This window comes from Dipodomys merriami, unplaced genomic scaffold, assembly GCF_024711535.1.
Source record: "Dipodomys merriami isolate MVZ:Mamm:240054 unplaced genomic scaffold, mDipMer1.0.p SCAF_21, whole genome shotgun sequence".
Lineage (NCBI taxonomy): Eukaryota > Metazoa > Chordata > Mammalia > Rodentia > Heteromyidae > Dipodomys > Dipodomys merriami.
The window spans coordinates 6252180-6272125 of NW_027203493.1; the positions used below are offsets into that span (position 1 = coordinate 6252180).

A 19946-nucleotide genomic window follows, 5' to 3' on the forward strand; every position below is an offset into this window, starting at 1 on the left:
ATCTCATGATTTCTGTATTTAGAAATGTAATGATGTCTTATAGAAACTCAATCTCCCAAATTTGATTAAAATTAAAATAAGGATCTTCTTTGCCTCATTTTTTTTGTCAGTAATGGGGCTTGAACTCTGAGCCTGGGCACTGTCCCTCAGCTCTTCAGCTCAAGGTGAGCACTCTACCACTTGAGCTACAGTGCCTCTTCCGTTTTTCGGGTGGCTTATTGGAGATAAAAGTATCACGGACTTTCCTGCCGAGCTGACTTTGAATAGCAATCCTCAGATCTTCACCTCTTGAGTAGCTAGGATTACAGGCGTGAGCCACCAGGCCAGGCCCCATTTTTTTGTACTTTTTTATTGTAAAAATGTTGTACAGAGGGGTTACAGTTACATTAGCAAGGTAATGAGTACATTTCCTATGGAGCATTGTTACCTCCTCCTTTGTTGTTCCCCTACCATCTCTTCCTTCCCCACCTCCCCAACTCCTCCTTCAGCCCACCAAGGTACTGGTCCAAATTTTTATTTGAAATAAAATTATAATTATTTACAGACTACACAGAATGATATGTGTTTAATCTATCTCCTTTAACATGTATAATTTCTGTATCAGATATCTTTAATCTCCTCTATTCTGTTATTCAATAAAATATATTTTTCCATTCATTATTCTGCTGTACAACATTAGTACTTTTTCCTATGGAAATGCATTTTGAGGCCCAATATCACAATATACCTCTATTCATCTTCTTATATCCTTCTTAATTTTCTCAAACCAAAATTGAATTTTCAACTTTTATGAGATCAAATTATTATTTTGGTTTATTTCAATGAATAAGAAAATTCAGCATTTGTCTTTCTTTGCTTGACTTACTTCCTTTAGATAGTGTCTTCTACTTCTAGTCAGGTTGCCACAAAGCACTGGATTAAAATCGTTGTATAGCTAAATATTCCACAGTGTAAATATACCAAATTTTCTTGACCCACCTGTGTATTGATGGACACAATTTTTATTGAGAGCACATGTAAGGATGTACTAGAAAAGTCATTAAGACACAAATATTGCAGAAGTTCAAATGCTATTTCAGAGGTCCATGCAGGGTTTACTTTTTTTTCAAATTATAAGAAGGAGAAATACGGGCCAAATCCAGTTTATATTCATGTTCTTAACAAAGCATTCATTAAATGTAATTTTTAATATTTTTATAAGGAAAGCCTCCAAGAGGGGAATGAACAATTGTTGTCTTAACTGCAGATGTGAAAACAATCAACAAAATTCTGGGCTTTTCATTATCACCACAGCAGACAAAATTGAGTTTTTGTTTTTTAAAGAGAAAAAGCCACTACATATGGATGGACTGTAGAATGGTATGGGATATCTTCAACAAGTGCACTGAACAACATATAGTCTCAAGTTTCTCAAATTTGACAGGTTTACATATGTTCTCCTTTTGTACCAATAGAAAACATCTTCCTTTGAGAAGTTTGCAAAACATTCCCAGCTCAAGTCTTACGTTATAGTCATATAATACTTCTTCCTTAACACAATCATAAGAAGAAAGCATTCCCACAATATTTTCACAAAAATTTACTTTTCCAATGACCTCTGCACCAAACCACATACTACATATTCATCTAAAAAAAGAAATAGGGGACAGCTGGTTACCAGTGGTTCTCACCTGTAGTCCTAGCATCCTGATGGTGCTAGCAGGGCCAGGAAAGCTCAATGAGACTCTTACCTCCAACTAGCCATTAAAAGCTACAAACGGAGCTGTGGTTCCAGTGGTAGAATACTAGCCTTAGGCAAAAAGTTCAGGGACAGCACCAAGTCCCTGAACTCAAGCCCCAGGACTGGAAAGTCCATGGGCTGGGAAGGTGGCTGAGTTATCGAGTGCTTGCATTGTACTCATGAGGCCCTGGGTTCGATTCCTCAGCACCACATAAGCAAAAAAGTTGGAAGTGGCACTGTGGCTCAAGTGGTAGAGTGCTAGTCTTGAGCTGAAGAGCTGAGGGACAGAGCCCAGGCCCAGAGGTCAGACCCCATGAACAGCAAAAAAAAAAAAAGGAGAGTTCAATACATTGGAGCAAAAGTAATTAAAGCAACTAGATACAAACATAACAATAAGCAAAAACTAAAAAGTATAAACCATCAAAGAAAATTAAAAGACATTAAACTGCTCTTGATGGTGGAGCAAAACATTATTACTGTGAAAATGACTATACTACTAAGGTTACCTACTGATTTAATATGATCGTAATCAATGCCACAAACATTTTCTTCAACCAAGGTTATTTACTGATTTAATATGATCCCAATTAATACCACAAACATATTCTTCACAGAAACACAGAAAAATATAAAAAAAAACCTATATAGACACAAAAGATTTAAAATAGCTAAGCAATCTTGATGAAAAGAGAAAGAGAAATGCTAGAAGTATCTTAATAACTGACTTCAAAATAGAATACAGTCCTAGTGACAAAATAATTTAACATAATATAATGTTGGCACAAAATCACAAGCATAAAACAATGGATTAGAAAAGAGATTAGCCCTCACTGCCAGTTATTTGCCTTTTCACAAGAATGTCCAAAAGCCTATGGTGCTGGGAAAACCCAAATCCACTTGAAGAAGATTCAGACTAGGAATCTGTACAAAATCAGTTAATACTTCATCAAATAACTACATATAAGACCTGTAAGTTCCAGCCTACTACAGGGAAACTGAAGGAAAATGCCTCAAAACCTAAATACAGGCAGGACTTTGTTACTAGAACTCCAGTAGCTCAGGTGTCAAGAACAAGGATTGATAAACCCAATTATCAAGAAGGAAGGGTTCACTGAAGCATAAATGTGATCACAGCACATTAGTATATAAGATTCTACTTCATAAGTGCCTTAATAAAACTCATTATCTTACACCATCAATATATGCTAACAATAGTTACAAGGGAGAGGATGACTATGAGATAGTATGTTGAAAACAAAAGTGAAGAATAACCTGAGAATACCCAAGACAAATATTGGCTTTTCTTTGGGGTCCAAAAATTTCAGGATTATGTCAATTTGGTTTAAAGGAAAAGACTGTTTTCAAGTCAAAAAAGAAGAAAAAGGAGGAAGGAGAGAGGAAGAAGAAAAAAAGAGGAAGAAGAAAGAAAATGAAGGAAGAGGAAGGGCAAGAAGAGAAAAGTGATTGCATTAGAAGTTGTGCCTAGGGGATGGGAAGGTGGCTCGAGGTAGAGCGTTTGCCTTGCCTGCTTGAGGCCCTGGGTTCGATTCCTCAGCACCACATAAGCAAAAAGAAAAAAACCGGAAGTGGCGCTGTGGCTCAAGTGGTAGAGCGTTAGCCTTGAGCTGAAGAGTTGAGGGAGAGTGCCCAGGCCCAGAGTTCAGGCCCCAACCAGACCCCCCCCCAAAAAAGAAGAAGTTGTGCCTAGTTCTTCAATGCTACAGAAGCTGAAATAAGTGAGATCATAAAATCTTCATCCAAGGTGTTTTTCTCAATCTTTGGGCATATTGTTCATGGCTTTGTGCTGAGTGTCATTTTCTCAATAGTGTCTAACTCTATATAATCATTCTCCTTTTGTGCAGTATAGAAAAAATAATAGGCCCCTAAGTTAACCAAGAAAATATGCCATCTAAATTATCACATTGAAAACGTTGATGTGACATGTAAATTATCCAAACTTTGGTAGCTTAGAATTCTCCCACAAAATCCCTCAGTTGTCAATAAGAAGATCATTTTCACAATCACCCAGGGTGATTGTGAAAGCCACAAAAGCTTGAATTATGGTACTTCCATTCTCTAGAACACCCATTTTGTCTATATGAGACATCTTTAAACTACACTTAAAACCACACTTGTTCCTAAGCCAGGATGAACAATGTTCATAAACATGAAGAAGTTTTCAAAAGTATGCAACTTACATCCTAAACTAGAACCAAAGTACTGCATTAACCTCATATCAACTGCAGATCTTGAACTAATCACTAATAACATGTATGTGTGCCAATTGGGAAAAGTGACAGACACTGATTATTGTCTTCAAGATTATTTCAGTACAAATAATTAGTAATCCTCCAAAGAGGATTGTGGGGCCAAAGGATGACCAAATCCCTCACTCTGTAAAGTATAATTAAGCATTTCTCCAGAGTCAGGGAATAAAGATCAATGTACACAGGACACAAGCAGAACCATGGAACAAGATGAAGATGTATTTGGGAGACACAACTCGAGTTTAGTTAGTGGGTTTTGAAAGGAGATCTTGAGTTTGTGTGTGCATTAAGAAAACAATGTTTGGCAAAATTGATTAAGGAACAGAATTCAACGAAGTCAATTTCATTTACTTATACATCTTATACTTAAACACATTGTTTTCTGACTTGGTTATATAGAGATTTTGCATTTTTAATTTGGCTTACTATTAGATAGACAGACAGATAGATAGACAGATAGATAGATAGATACATACATACATACATACATACATACATACATACATACATACATACATACATACATAGAAAGATAGATAGATAGATGACTTTCTTAGACCTTGGCAAGAAAACAGAAAAGTGTACAAATTAAAGCCTAGAATTCTCCAAGTTCGCTAGCTGAAACAGCACATTTTGTGTGGGAACCCTGACTGACAGTGAGAACTACAGGAGCAAAAATGTACAAGTTGAAGAATTATCTAAGGAGATACTGTTTCCAGTGCCTACATTGAATCTCATGGACTTAATGCATTTAGCCAAAGGAGAAGAAACCAAAAAACAGCATTCAGTCTAACAACAGAAAATTCCATGATCAACTCCACCCAGGTCAGTTAAAACTGCATCTTTTTCAAAACTATGCAAACATATTTAAGCAATATACTTTTTCTGAGACAATTTTAGAGTTACAGATATAGCTTCAATCTGAGTAACCTTACTATGAAAATGAATTTAGATATGCTAACATGTAAATATGGACAGAAAACATTATCTAAATTTTCGAAATCAGATGCTGCTAAAATGACTTGGTATCTTTTTACATATATTTCAGTAAAACTTACTTCTGTCTTATTACACATACTGATTCTATACATTTCAATTTGTAGTAGCCTTAAAGGGGGGGGTACCTTTTTGTGATTTCCATGCTGTCATTCTGATGATAGAATTTGTGAATTCAATCCATTAAGAATGACCAGCTTCCATTTCTTGGAGCTCATTTTGAAAAGCATCATTTTATGTGATCATTTGCACATACCTATTGAGCCCTTGTGATCCTTTCCTAAGAATATCCCCCTCTATTCTCACTGTGTGAATGCTTAGATTGCTGCTTAAGTAATCATGTCCAGGTGTAATTATTTTTCTTTAACTATCCATTGGGTTTACTTGTAGATTTAGGCACATTGTAATTATTACAAGTGAGGTAAACCATACAGCCCACTCATTCTTTCTTCGTCTTTCCATTTTTCTTTGGTTAATTCCCTTCTCTTGTTGTTTTTTATTTCTGTACCTTTTGTCTTGTAGGTGTTTAGCTTATTTGAGGAGCAGAAAGGGGAAGCACAGAAATAGTAGGAAAAAGGGTGAACCAATTCAGCAGTGAGACTCACTAGACACTCTGTGGGAAATGAACTATACAACTTAGGGGGAGGGAAGTTGGGAAGGGAAAACCAGGGAGAAAATAAGTAAGGTATTACACTGTTCAAAAGCAAATGTACTCATTACCTGACTTGTGTAGCTGTAACCTCTCTGTACATCACCTCTACAACATTTTTTGTATAGGGAAAATTTTTTTTAATTACTAGAACAAATTATACCAACCTCAAATACAGTGAAAGCAGGGGTTATACCATGTGGGAGGGACATACAAAGCGACAAAGAAATAATCTTATAAATGTGTTAGAAACAATCACCTGAAAGAAAAAAACATTTGAATACATATCTTAGGTTCAGGGAAGGGAAAAAAATAAATCGTTTAAATAGGGATACAGGTGGATCCACTATAACAATGAGATTACAAGTCGTTATGTGGAAAAACAAACTTTACAACTTTGAGGGGGAGGAGAATTAGGTGGGGAGAATGATGGGAAAGGATGGGAAGGGGAAACAAAGGATGAGGATAAAATGCCTGATAAGAAATGTATTCATTATCTTGCCCATGTAATTGTAACCCCTCTGTACAGTATTTTCACAATAATTTTTTTTAAAAATGACTAGCAACAGCTATACTGTTTAAAAGATAAAATAGAAAGAAAACAACTCAGAGAATAAAATATCCTGGAAATCAAAGATCTTATTCCAGACTTCTTAACTTCTACCCTGAAATTATCTTTGGGAAATTATATGCTATGTGTTTTGACTTTAGATTTTGAGGTTTGGGGAAAGAAGCAGAAAATAAAAAGAGAGAATAAAAATGATTATGGGCCTGGCTTATTTCACTTAATATATTTTTTTCCAGGAGGGAAAAGATTGGGGAGGTGGTAAGGGAAGGCATGATAGGGAAAAAACAAGGAAGTGGGGAACAATGCTCATGTACTCATTACCTTACTCTTGTAACTGTAACCCCTTTGTACAGTATTTTTACAATAAATATATATATTAGAAATGATTATGGGGCTGGGAAGCTGGCTCAGTGGTAGAGTGCTTGCCTTGCATGCATGAAGGCCCTGGCTTCAATTCTTCATCATCACATAAGCAGAAAAAGCTGGAAGTGGCGCTGTGACTCAAGTAGTAGAACACTAGTCTTGAGCTGAAGAGCTAAGGGACAGCGCCCAGGCCAAGTTCAGGCCCAAAAACAGATGACAAAAAAAACAAAAAAGATTATGCTCTTTATACCCACCTCAGGATCATTAAAAAATTACGTATTTTTGTACAGGCAATATTTGGACCAGTTCACAGAGAAAACTAATAATGCCTTTTAAATTACTGAATTATGCTAAAGGGAAAAGTCACTTTATCTTAGCCTTCTCCTAATATCTATATCTTGTCAGTAGGATATATAGGATAGACTAAAGTTTCATTTAATTCTATTAGTGAAATGTGAATAGAAGTATTTGTCTAAGCCAAAGCATAATTTTATAGCTATTCATAGTTAAATTGCAAGGAAATTTATCTATGAAAAATTCACAGGAATTCTGTAGTACACGCATGTCCCTATCCAAGGGAGGAAAGAAAGAAACATGACATAAGGGTACCACAGAGACAGACATAACATCAATAGTCGCTTAACTTTAATAGATCTAGGTCATATCATTCACAAAGAAAGAAACTGCATCTGCAGCCATATTTCTAATTTGTATGTTTTCTTTTTTTCAGACTCATACTTTTATTTTATTTTTTATATTAAAATAGTGTACAGAGAGGTTACAATTACATGGGCAAGATAACAAGTACATTACTTATCAAGCATTGTAGCCTCCTCCTTTGTTTCCCCTTCCAATCCCTTCCCATGCTCTCCCCCCCCCCACACACACACACCGAATTCTCCTTCCAACCCCTCCATCCCCCACCAAAGTTGTAAAGTTATTTTTCGACATAACGAGTTCCTCAAAAGACTCCACATAGAGCTCCCCTATGACCCAACAATACCACTTTTGGGCATTTACCCAAATGATCAAAAACAAGACAACACTAAAGCTACCAGCACGACTATGTTTATTGCAGCATTATTTACCATAGCTAAGATATGGAACCAACCCAGATGCCCCTCAGTAGATGAATGGATCAAGAAAATGTAGTATATATACACAATGGAATTCTATGCCTCCATCAGAAAGGATGACATTGCCCCATTTGTTAGAAAATGGAAAGACTTGGAAAAAATTATATTAAGTGAAGTAAGCCAGGCACAAAGAAACATAGATTCCATGGTTTCCCTTATTTGCAATAACTAGTATATGTCTGAGTCAAGCAGAAAAGGTCAGATAAGTTGATATTAGGGAAATGAACCCTAAGATCTGTATCCAAATGTTTTTTTATTCATGCGATTGTTTTTAACATATTTATAAGATGATATCTTTGTTGATTTGTATGTCCCTCCCCCACGGTATAACCCCTGCTTTCACTGTATTTGATGTTGGTATAATTTGTGGAGGGGAAGGGAAAAAACAAATCCTTTAAATAGGGTTACAGGTTGACAAATAGGGTGCATGTTTTCATATGACACAGAGGAAGAATAAGTCACAGAGCACAGAACTATTTTAGATTTAGTAAGACTTCTAAGAATAAATGACGTGGATAGAAATTTGTGTTTTACATAACTAAAATTGGACATAGAGAATAGATGATTTCAGCATCAAAATATTTAATGTGATGGGCTGGGAAGGTGGCTCAGTGGTAGAGCGCTGGCCTTGCATGCCTGAGGCCCTGGGTTCGATTCCTCAGCACCACATAAGCAGAAAAAGCCGGAAATGGTGCTATGGCTCAAGTGGTAGAGTGCTAGCCTTGAGCTGAAGAGCTGAGGGACAGCGCCCAGGCACAGAGTTCAGGCCCCCACAACCGGCAAAAAAAAAAAAAAAAAAAAAAATTAATGTGAATGATACTAACTACCAGTCCACAAAAAAAAAAATTTTACTATTATGGAGATTGGTCTTAAGCAAGCAGGAAAGCTTGGAAGTGAGCCACAGTCAATATTTATGAGAGAAACTAAACTTTACTGTGCAAATATTAAGATAGTATCAATATTCCAGTAAAATAAACTAGGAGTAAATTAATATCCTGGTAGTCTACTTTACCATAATCTAAACAATGCAAGAGGTAAATAAATCGGTAATTCCATTGATTTCAGAGAGAAGAAAGAAAAAACTGACAAACTATTCTTATATTTAATTCAACATCACATCACTAAGAAGTACTATTTGTTTTTAGATGACCATACACACAACACCCATGATGAGTTAATACAAACCATGAACAATGTGACAGAATTCATCCTGCTGGGCCTCACCCAAGATCCTGAATTCCAGAAGCTCTTGTTTGCTGTGTGTTTAATCACCTATTTGGTCACACTGGCAGGTAACACATTCATCTCAGTCACCATCTTCATCAGCCCAGGCCTGGGATGCCCCATGTACTTTTTCCTGTCCTACTTGTCTCTTATAGATGCTCTATACTCTACTTCCATTGCTCCCAAAATGATCCTGGACTTGGTATCTCAGAAAAGCACCATATCCTTCAATGGCTGCATGACACAGCTCTTTGCTGAACACTTCTTCGCTGCAGCAGAGATCATCTTGCTCATTGCCATGGCCTTTGACCGCTATGTGGCCATCTGCAAACCGTTGCACTATGCCACCATCATGAGCCGGCCTGTGTGCTCTTTCCTGGTGGGGGCAGCTGGCATATTGGGGTTTATTCATGGAGGGATACAGGTTTTGTTTATTGCTCAGTTGCCCTTCTGTGGCCCCAATGTCATTGACCACTTCATGTGTGATTTAATACCACTGCTGAAGTTGGCCTGCACCGACACTCACGCTTTGGGGCCTCTGATTGCTGCCAACAGTGGCTCACTCTGTTTGCTCACATTTTTGATGCTGCTGGCTTCCTATGTGAACATCCTGTACTCCCTGAGGAATCACAGTTCTGAGGGGCGTCGCAAAGCCCTGTCCACCTGTACCTCTCACATCACTGTGGTCATCTTATTCTTTGTACCTTGTTCCTATCTGTACCTCAGGCCCATGGTCTCCTTCCCTGCTGACAAACCTGTGACTGTGTTTTGCACCCTAGTCACACCTATGTTGAACCCTTTAATCTACACTCTCAGGAATGAGGAGGTGAAAAAAGCTATGAAGAAGCTCTGGAGTCAAATAATGAAAGCTGATCATATTTAAATCTCATGATTTCTGTATTTACAAATGTAATGATGTCTTATAGAAACTCAATCTCCCAAATATTAATTAAAATTAAAATAAGGATCTTCTTTGCCTCATTTTTTTTTGTCAGTAATGGGGCTTGGACTCTGAGCCTGGGATGCTGTCCCTCAGCTCTTCAGCTCAAGGTGAGCACTCTACCACTTGAGCCACAGTGCCACTTCCTGTTTTCGGGTGGTATATTGGAGATAAGAGTCTCACAGACTTTCCTGGCAGGACTGACTTTGAATGGCGATCCTTAGATCTCCACCTCCTGAGTAGCTAGGATTACAGGCTTGAGGCACCAGGGCCGGCCCAATTTTTTTGTATGTTTTTTAATTGTAAAAATGTTGTACAGAGGGGCTGGGAAGTTGGCTCAGTGGTAGAGCGCTTGCCTTGCATGCCTGAGGCCCTGGGTTCGATTCCTCAGCACCACATAAGCAAAAAGAAAAAAGCCGGAAGTGGCGCTGTGGCTCAAGTGGTAGAGCACTGGCCTTGAGCTGAAGAGCTGAGGGACAGTGCTCAGGCCCAGAGTTCAGGCCCCACAACCGGACCAAAAAAAAAAAAAAATGTTGTACAGAGGGGTTACAGTTACATAAGCAAGGTAATGATTACATTTCCTATGGAGCATTGTTACCTCCTCCTTTGTTGTTCCCCTACCATCTCTTCCTTCCCCACATCCCCAATTCCTCCTTCTCCCCACCAAATTACTGGTTCAAATTTTTATTTAAAATAATAATCATAATTATTTACAGACTACACACTAAGATATGTGTTTAATCTATCTCCTTTAACATCTATAATTTCTGTATCCGATATCTTTAATCTCCTCTATTCTATTATTTAATACAAAATAAATTTTCATGCATTATTCTACTGTACAGTATTAGTACTTCTTTTCCTATGGAAATGCATTTTGAGGCCCAATATCACAATATACCTCTATTCATCTTCTTATATCCTTCTTAACTTTCTCAAACCAAAATTGAATTTTCAACTTTTATGAGATCAAATTATAATTTTGGTTTTTTTCAATGAGTAAGAAAATTCAGCATTTGTCTTTCTTTGCTTGACTTACTTCTTTTAGATAGTGTCTTCCACTTGTAGTCAGGTTGCCACAAAGCATTGGATTCAAATCGTTGTATAGCTAAATATTGCACACTGACTCACCTGTGTATTGATGGACACAATTTTTATTTAGAGCACATGTAAGGATGTACTAGAAAAGTCATTAAGACACATATATTGCAGAAGTTCAAATGCTATTTCAGAGGTCCATGCAGGGTTTACTTTTTTTCAAATTATAAGAAGGAGAAATATGGGCCAAATCCAGTTTATATTCATGTTCTTAGCAAAGCATTCATTAAATGTAATTTTTAATATTTTTATAAGGAAAGCCCCCAAGAGGGGAACAAACAATTGTTGTCTTAACTGCAGATGTGAAACCAATCAACACATTCTGGGCTTTTCATCATCACCACAGCAGACAAAATTGAGTTTTTGTTTTTTAAAGAGAAAAAGCAACTACATATGGACAGACTGAAGAATGGTATGGGATATTTTCAACAAGTGCACTGAACAACATATACTCTCAAGTTTCTCAAGTTTACATATATTCTCAAGTTTACATATATTCTCAAGTTTACATATATTCTCCTTTTGTACCAATAGAAAACATCTCCCTTTGAGAAGTTTGCAAAACATTCTCGCCTCAAGTCTCATGTTATAGGCATATAATACTTCTTCCTTAACACAATCATAAGAAGAAAGCATTCCCACAATATTTTCACAAAAATTTACTTTTCCAATGACCTCTGCACCAAACCATATACTACTGGTTACCGGTGGTTCTCACCTGTAGTCCTAGCTCTTGATGACGCTAGACCTGAGGAACACAGTTCAAAGCTAGCAGGGCCAGGAAAGCTCAATCAGACTCTTACCTCCAACTAGCCATTAAAAGCCACAAATGGAGCTGTGGTTCCAGTGGTAGAATACTAGCCTTAGGCAAAAAGTTCAAGGACAGCACCCAGGCCCTGAACTCATCCCCAGGACTGGAAAGTGCAGGGGCTCGGAAGGTGGTTCAGTGGTCGAGTGATTATCTTGCATTCATGAGGCCCTGGATTCAATTCCTCAGCATCACATAAGCAGAAAAAGCTGGAAGTGGCACTGTGGCTCAATTGGTAGAGCACTAGCCTTGAGCTGAAAAGGTGAGGGACAGCTCTCAGGCCCAGAGTTCAGGCCCCATGAACAGCAAAAAAAAAAAAAAGGAGAGTTCAATACATTGGGGCCAAAGTAATTAAAGCAACTAGATGCAAACATAACAATAAACAAAAACTGAAAAGTATAAACCATCAAAAAAATTAAAAACATTAAACATAGAAAGACTGCTCTTGATAGTGGAGCAAAACATTATTACTCTGAAAATGACTATACTACCAAGGTTATCTACTGATTTAATATGATCCCAAATAATACCACAAATATGTTCTTCAACCAAGATTATCTACTGATTTAATACGATCCCAAACAATGCCACAAACATATTCTTCACAGAAACACAGAAAAAGTATCAAAACAACCACGCTATGAAGACACAAAAGATTCAAAATGGCTAAGCAATCTTGATGAAAAGAGAAAGAGCAATGCTGGAAGTATCTTAATAATTGACTTCAAAATAGAATACAGTTCTAGTGACAAAATAATTTAACATAATATAATGTTGGCACAAAATCACAGCATAAAACAATGGATTCGAAAAGAGATTAGCCCTCACTGCCAGTTATTTGCCTTTCACAAGAATGTCAAAAGCCTATGGTGCTGGGAAAACCCAAAATCCACTTGAAGAAGATTCAGACTAGGAATCTGTACAAAACCAGTTATGACGTCATCAAATTAACTACATATAAGACCTGTAAGTTCCAGCCTACTACAGGGAAACTGAAGGAAAATGCCTCAAGACCTAAGCACAGGCAGGACTTTGTTACTAGAACTCTAGTAACTCAGGAGTCAAGAACAAGGATTGATAAGTCCAATTACCAAGAAGGAAGGGTTCATTGAAGCATAAATGTGATCACAGCATATTAGTATATAAGATTCTACTTAATAAATGCCTTAATAAAACTCAGTATCTTACACAATCAATATATGCTAACAATAGTTACAAGGGAAAGGATGACTATGAGATAGTTTGTTGAAAAACGAAAAGTGAAGAATAATAATGAGAATACCCAAGAAAGGTATTAGCTTTTCTTGGGGTCCTAAAATTTCAGGATTGTGTTAAATGGTTTAAAGGAAAAGACTGTTTTCAAGTCAAAAAAGAAGAAAAAGGAGGAAGGAGAAAGTAAGAAGAAAACACAGAGGAAGAGGAAAAGAATGACGGAAGAGGAAGGGAAGAAGAGAAAAGTGATTGCATTATAAGTTGTGCCCAGTGCTTCAATGCTACAGAAGCTGAAAGAAATGAGATCACAAAATCTCCATCTCATGTGTTTTTCTCCACCTTTGGGCACATTGTTCATGGCTGTGTGCTGAGTGTCGTTTTCTCAATAGTGTCTAACTCTATGTATAATCATTTTCTTTTTGTGCAGTATAGAAAAGCAACAGGCCTCTCAGTTAACCAGGAAAATGTGCCATCTAAATAATCACATTGAAAACGTGGATATGACATTTAAATTATCCAAACTTTGGTAGCTTAGAATTCTCCCACAAAATCCCTCAGTTGTCAATAAGAAGATCATTTTCACAATCACCCAGGGTAATTAGCCACAAAAGCTTGAATTTTGGTATTTCCATTCTCAGAACACCCATCTTGTCTATATGAGTCATCTAAACCACACTTAAAACCACACTAGTTCCTAAGCCAGGTTGAACAAAGTTCATAAACATGAAGAAGTTTTCAAAAGTATGCTACTTACATCCTAAACTAGAACTAAAGTACTACATTAACCTCATATCAACTGCAGATCTTGAACTAATCACTAATAACATGTATGTGTGCCAATTGGGAAAAGTAAGACACTGATTATAGTCTTAGTGATTATTTCAGTACAACTAATTAGTAATCCTCCAAAGAGGATTGTGGGGCCAAAGGATGACCAAATCCCTCACTCTGTAAAGTATAATTAAGCATTTCTCGAGAGTCAGGGAACAAAGATCACAAAAGACAGGAACAGAACCATGGAACAACAAGATGAAGATGTATTTGGGAGACACAACTCGAGTTTAATTAGTGGGTTTTGAAAGGAGATCTTGAGTTTGTGTGTGCATTAGGAAAACAATGTTTGGCAAAACTGATTAAGGAATAGATTTCAACAAAGTCAATTTCATCTACTTATACAACTTATACTTAAATACATTGTTTTCTGAATTGATTATATAGAGATTTTGCATTTTTAATTTGGCTTACTATTAGATAGGTAGGTAGGTAGATAGATAGATAGATAGATAGATAGATAGATAGATAGATAGATAGATAGATAGATAGATGACTTTCTTAGACCTTGATAAGAAAACAGAAAAGTGTACAAATTAAAGCCTAGAATTCTCCAAGTTTGTTAGCTGAAACAGCACATTTTGTGTGGGAACCCTGACTGACAGTGAGAACTACAGGAGCAAAAATGTACAAGTTGAAGAATTATCTAAGGAGATACTGTTTCCAGTGCCTACATTGAATGTCATGGACTTAATGCATTTAGCCAAAGGAGAAGATATCAAAAAACAGCATTCAGTCTAACAACAGAAAATTCCATGATCAACTCCACCCAGGTCAGTTAAAACTGCATCTTTTTCAAAACTTTGCAAACATATATTTAGCAATATACTTTTTCTGAGACAATTTTAAAGTTACAGATATACTTTCAATCTGAGTGTCCTTACTATGAAAATGAATTTGGACATGCTAACATGTAAATATCCACAGAAAACATTATCTAAATTTTCTAAATCAGATGTTGCTAAAATGACTTGGTATCTTTTTACATATATTTCAATAAAATTTATTTATGTCTTATTACACATACTGATTCTATACATTTCAATTTGTAGTTTTCAATTTGTGATTTCCACATTGTCATTCTGATGATAGAATTTGTGAATTCAATCCATTAAGAATGACCAGCTTGGGGCTGGGAAGGTAGCTCAGCGGTAGAGTGCATGCCTTGCAAGCATGAGGCCCTGGGTTCGATTCCTCAGCACCACATAAAGAGAAAAAACCGAAAGTGGTGCTGTGGCTCCAGTGGTAGATCGCTAGCCTTGAGCTGAAGAGCTGAAGGATAGGGCCCAGGCCCAGAGTTCAGGCCCCATGACCAGCAAAAAAAAAAAAAAAAAAAAATGACCAGCTTCCATTTCTTGGAGCTCATTTTGAAAAGCACCATTTTATATGATCATGTGCACATACCTATTGAGCCCTTGTGATCCTTTCCTAAGAATATCCCCCTCTATTCTCACTGTGTGAATGCTTAGATTGCTGCTTAAGTAATCATGTCCAGGTGTAATTATTTGTCTTTAACTATCCTTTGGGTTTACTTGTAGATTTATAGGCACATTGTAATTATTACAAGTTATTTCTGTACCTTTTGTCTTGTAGGTGTTTAGCTTATTTGAGGAGCAGAAAGGGGAAGCACAGAAATAGAAGGGAAAAGGGTGAACCAATTCAGCAGTGAGACTCACTAGACACTCTGTGGGAAATGAACTATACAACTTAGGGGGAGGGAAGGTGGGAAGAGAAAACCAGGGAGAAAATAAGTAAGGTATTACACTGTTCAAAAGCAAATGTACTCATTACCTGACTTGTGTAGCTGTAACCTCTCTGTACATCACCTCTACAAACATTTTTTAAATAGGGAAATTTTTTTAAATGACTAGCAACCGCTATCATGTTTAAAAGACAAAACAGAAAGAAAACAACTCAGAGAATAAAGTTTCCTGGAAATCAAAGATCTTATTCCAGACTTCTTACCTTCTACCCTGAAATTATCTTTGGGAAATTATACGCTATGTGTTTTGACATTAGATTTAGAAATTTGAGGAAAGAAGCAGAAAACAGAGAGAGTGAATAAAAATGATCATGGGCCTGTCTTACTTCACTTAATATGATTTTTTCCAGGAAGGAGAAGGTTGGGGAGGTGGGAAGGGAAGGCATGATAGGGAAAAAAAACAAAGAAGAGGGCAACAATGCTCAATAAGAAATGTACTCATTATCTTACTCTTGTAACTGTAACCCCTTTGTACAGTATCTTTACAATAAAAATATATATTAGAAATGATTATGGGGCTGGGAAGCTGGCTCAGAGGTAGAGCGCTTGCCTTACATGCATGAAGGCCCTGGCTTCAATTCCTCAGCACCACATAAGCAGAAAAAGCTGGAAGTGACGCTGTGGCTCAAGTGGTAGAGCACTAGCCTTGAGCTGAAGAGCTGAGGGACAGCACCGAGGCCAAGTTCAGGCCCTAGAGCTGACCAAAAAAAAAAATAATGATTATGCTCTTTATACCCACCTCAGGATCATTAAAAAATTACGTATTTCTGTACAGGCAATATTTGGACCAGTTCACAAAGTAAACTAATAGTATCTTTTAAATTGCTGAATTATGCCAAAGGGAAAAGTCATTTATCTTAGCTTTCTCCTAACATCTATATCTTGTCAATAGGGTATATAGGATAGATGAATGTTTCCTTTAATTCTATTAGTGAAATGTGAATAAAGTATTTGTCTAAGCCAAAGCATAATTCCATAGCTATTCATAGTTAAATTGCAAGGAAATTTATCTATGAAAAATTCACAGGAATTCCATAGTACTCGCATGTCCCTATCTAAGGGAGGAAAGAAAAAACATGACATAAGGTAACACAGAGACAGACATAACATCAACACTGAGTTAACTTTAATAACTAGAGGTCATATCATTCATAAAGAGAGAGAATGATTTTTTTTTGTCAGTCGTGGGGCTTGAACTCTGGGCTTGGGCGCTGTCGCTGTACTCTTCAGCTCAAGGCAAGCGCTCTACCACTTGAGCCACAGCGCCACTTCTATCATTCATAAAGAAAGAAACTGCATCTGCAGCTATAATTCTAGGGTGCATGTTTCCATATGACAGAGAAGAAGAAGAAGACATAGAGCACAGAACTACTTTAGATTTAGTAAGACTTCCAAAAATAATGACTTGGATAGAAATTTGTGTTTTATGTAACTAAAATTGGACATAGAGAATAGATGATTTTAGCATCAAAATATTTAATATGAATGATACTGACTACCAGTACACAAAAAGGAAATTATACTATTATGGAGATTTGTCTTAAGCAAGCAGGAAAGCTTGGAAGTGAGATGCAGTCAATATTTATTAGAGAAACTAAACTTTACTGTGCAAATATTAAGATAGTATCAGTATTCCAGTAAAATAAACTAGGAGTAAATTAATATCCTGGTAGTCTACTTTACCATAATCTGAACAATGGAAGAGGTAAGTAAATCTGTAATTCCATCAATTTCAGAGATTAGAAGGAACAGAGTGACAAACTATTCTTATATTTAATTCAACATCACATCACTAAGAAGTGCTATTTGTTTTTAGATGACCATACACACAACACTCAAGATGAGTTAATACAATCCATGAACAATGTGACAGAATTCATCCTGCTGGGCCTCACCCAATATCCTGAATTCCAGAAGCTCTTGTTTGCTGTGTGTTTAATCATCTATTTGGTCACACTGGCAGGTAACACATTCATCTCAGTCACCATCTTCATCAGCCCAGGCCTGGGGTGCCCCATGTACTTTTTTCTGTCCTACTTGTCTCTTATAGATGCTCTCTACTCTACTTCCATTGCTCCCAAAATGATCCTGGACTTGGTATCTCAGAAAAGCACCATATCCTTCAATGGCTGCATGACACAGCTCTTTGCTGAACACTTCTTTGCTGCAGCAGAGATCATCTTGCTCATTGCCATGGCCTTTGACCGCTATGTGGCCATCTGCAAACCGTTGCACTATGCCACCATCATGAGCCAGCCTGTGTGCTCTTTCCTGCTGGGGGCAGCTGGCGGATTGGGGTTTATTCATGGAGGGATACAGGTTTTGTTTATTGCTCAGTTGCCCTTCTGTGGCCCCAATGTCATTGACCACTTCATATGTGATTTAATACCACTGCTGAAGTTGGCCTGCACCGACACTCATGCTTTGGGGCCTCTGATCACTGCCAACAGTGGCTCACTCTGTTTGCTCACATTTTTGATGCTGCTGGCTTCCTATGTGAACATCCTGTACTCCCTGAGGAATCACAGTTCTGAGGGGCGTCGCAAAGCCCTGTCCACCTGTGCCTCTCACATCACTGTGGTCATCTTATTCTTTGTACCTTGTTCCTATCTGTATCTCAGGCCCATGGTCTCCTTCCCCGCTGACAAATCTGTGGCTGTGTTTTTCACCCTAATCACACCTATGTTGAACCCTTTAATCTACACCCTCAGGAATGAGGAGGTGAAAAAAGCTATGAAGAAGCTCTGGAGTCAAATAATGCAAAATGATGATATGCAAATCTCATGATTTCTATATTTGGAAATGTAGTGACATTTTATAGATTCTCATTCTTTCTCATTTTTCATTATAATTAAAATAGTTATTCGTTTCATTTCAAATTTTATTTTTAACTGAAGGTTGATGACATCTGTTTAATCACATCAAGGTAACAAGCATGTCAATCTCCTTAAATGTCTATTATTTCTGTGTCAAGAATCTTTAATTATATCTATTCTATTTACTCATAATACACAAAGTATCTGTTCATGCTTTACTGGGCTGTAGAATATTAGAATTTTCTTCCTATGGAAATGTATTTTGATGCCCAATACCACATCCTGCCTCTATTCATCTTCTTATGCCCTTCCTAACTTCTTTAGATCAAGATTGAATTTTCAGCTTTCATGAGATCAAATTATAATTTTTGTTTTTATCTATAAGTAAGAAAATACAGCATTTTTCTTTTTTTGCCTGACTTATTTCCCTTTCGATAGTGTCTTCTACTTCTAGTCACGTTGCCACAAAGCACTGAATTCCATTCTTTGAGTAGCTCAATTTTGCACAGTGACAACATACCAAATTTTCTTAATCTAACATCAATTGATGACACAATTTTTCTTTAAGAGTGCATGTAATGAGCTGGACTGGCATATTCATTAAGAACAGTTAGAATATTGCCAAAAGTTCTATTTCAGAGGTCCTTGCAGTGTTTACTTCTTTTTCAAATCATAAGAAGAAATATGGGGCCGATCCAGTTTTTATTCATGTTCTTAGCAAATCACTCATAATATATGATTTTTATATTTTGTGAGGTAAGACCCCATAAGTGGAATATACATAGGGCTTGTAGAGTCCAATCATTGTCTTAACTGGAGGTGTGAACCTGATCAACAAAATTCTTGGCAGCTTTCTTGATCACCACTGCAGCAAGGATGAAGTTTTATTTTAAAAGAAGAAAGGCATCTGCTCATGGAAAAGAGGTACAGAATGATATGAAATGTCTTCAGTAAGTGCCCTGGTCAGCATATAGGGTTTTTAAAAAAAATATTTTGTGTTTAAGTGTTTTTTATGGAACAGCTTTCATTCAACAGAGCAGTTTATGAATATGGTAACTCATGATCAATGTCATCCCTTTCAATATTCTCACCCACTACTCCCAACTCACCCCCTTCCTTAATTTGTAGGTTATGTGTTGATTTTTTGCTATATAACAAAGTAATTTCTGTATGCAATGCATCTTGTTCTGTGTCATCCCTTCAAAATCTTTCCTTCCCCTTTAACCCACCTCATCCCTTATTTGGTCTAAATTTTGTGTACGTGAAATGCATTCTTGCCTGCATGCTACCCTTTTCCCCTCTTCATTCTTCTACCTCTCTCACCTTGCCCCTCCCCCTTGCAAGTACCCATTTCCTGGTACTAGTTTTGAGAATCTTTGTAAGGAATACTGTTTGCACTCTCTCTAGAGTCTATTCTATTTCAATTACTTCATTTAACTGCTTGGATATCACCCAGTATAGTTACTTATGAATTTGTATCTCCCACAAATATGGAAAATTATGCAACTTGTTTCTCTGAGTCTAGTTTACTTAATTTTTTCCAAGTCTTTCTATTT

The 19946-nt window shown here is 37.0% G+C and overlaps 2 protein-coding genes across 2 annotated transcripts; both read left to right on the top strand.

Moving 5' to 3' along the window:
* Positions 1-8885: 8885 nt before the first annotated feature.
* LOC138833725 (olfactory receptor 4C45-like) lies at positions 8886-9806 on the top strand. Its single transcript, XM_070032019.1, has one exon. The coding sequence runs from the start codon at positions 8886-8888 to the stop codon at positions 9804-9806; it is 921 nt and encodes a 306-aa protein (XP_069888120.1).
* A 7619-nt stretch (positions 9807-17425) lies between these two features.
* Positions 17426-18361, top strand: LOC138834214 (olfactory receptor 4C45-like). Its single transcript, XM_070032962.1, has one exon. The coding sequence runs from the start codon at positions 17432-17434 to the stop codon at positions 18359-18361; it is 930 nt and encodes a 309-aa protein (XP_069889063.1). The 5' UTR covers positions 17426-17431.
* Positions 18362-19946: the final 1585 nt, after the last annotated feature.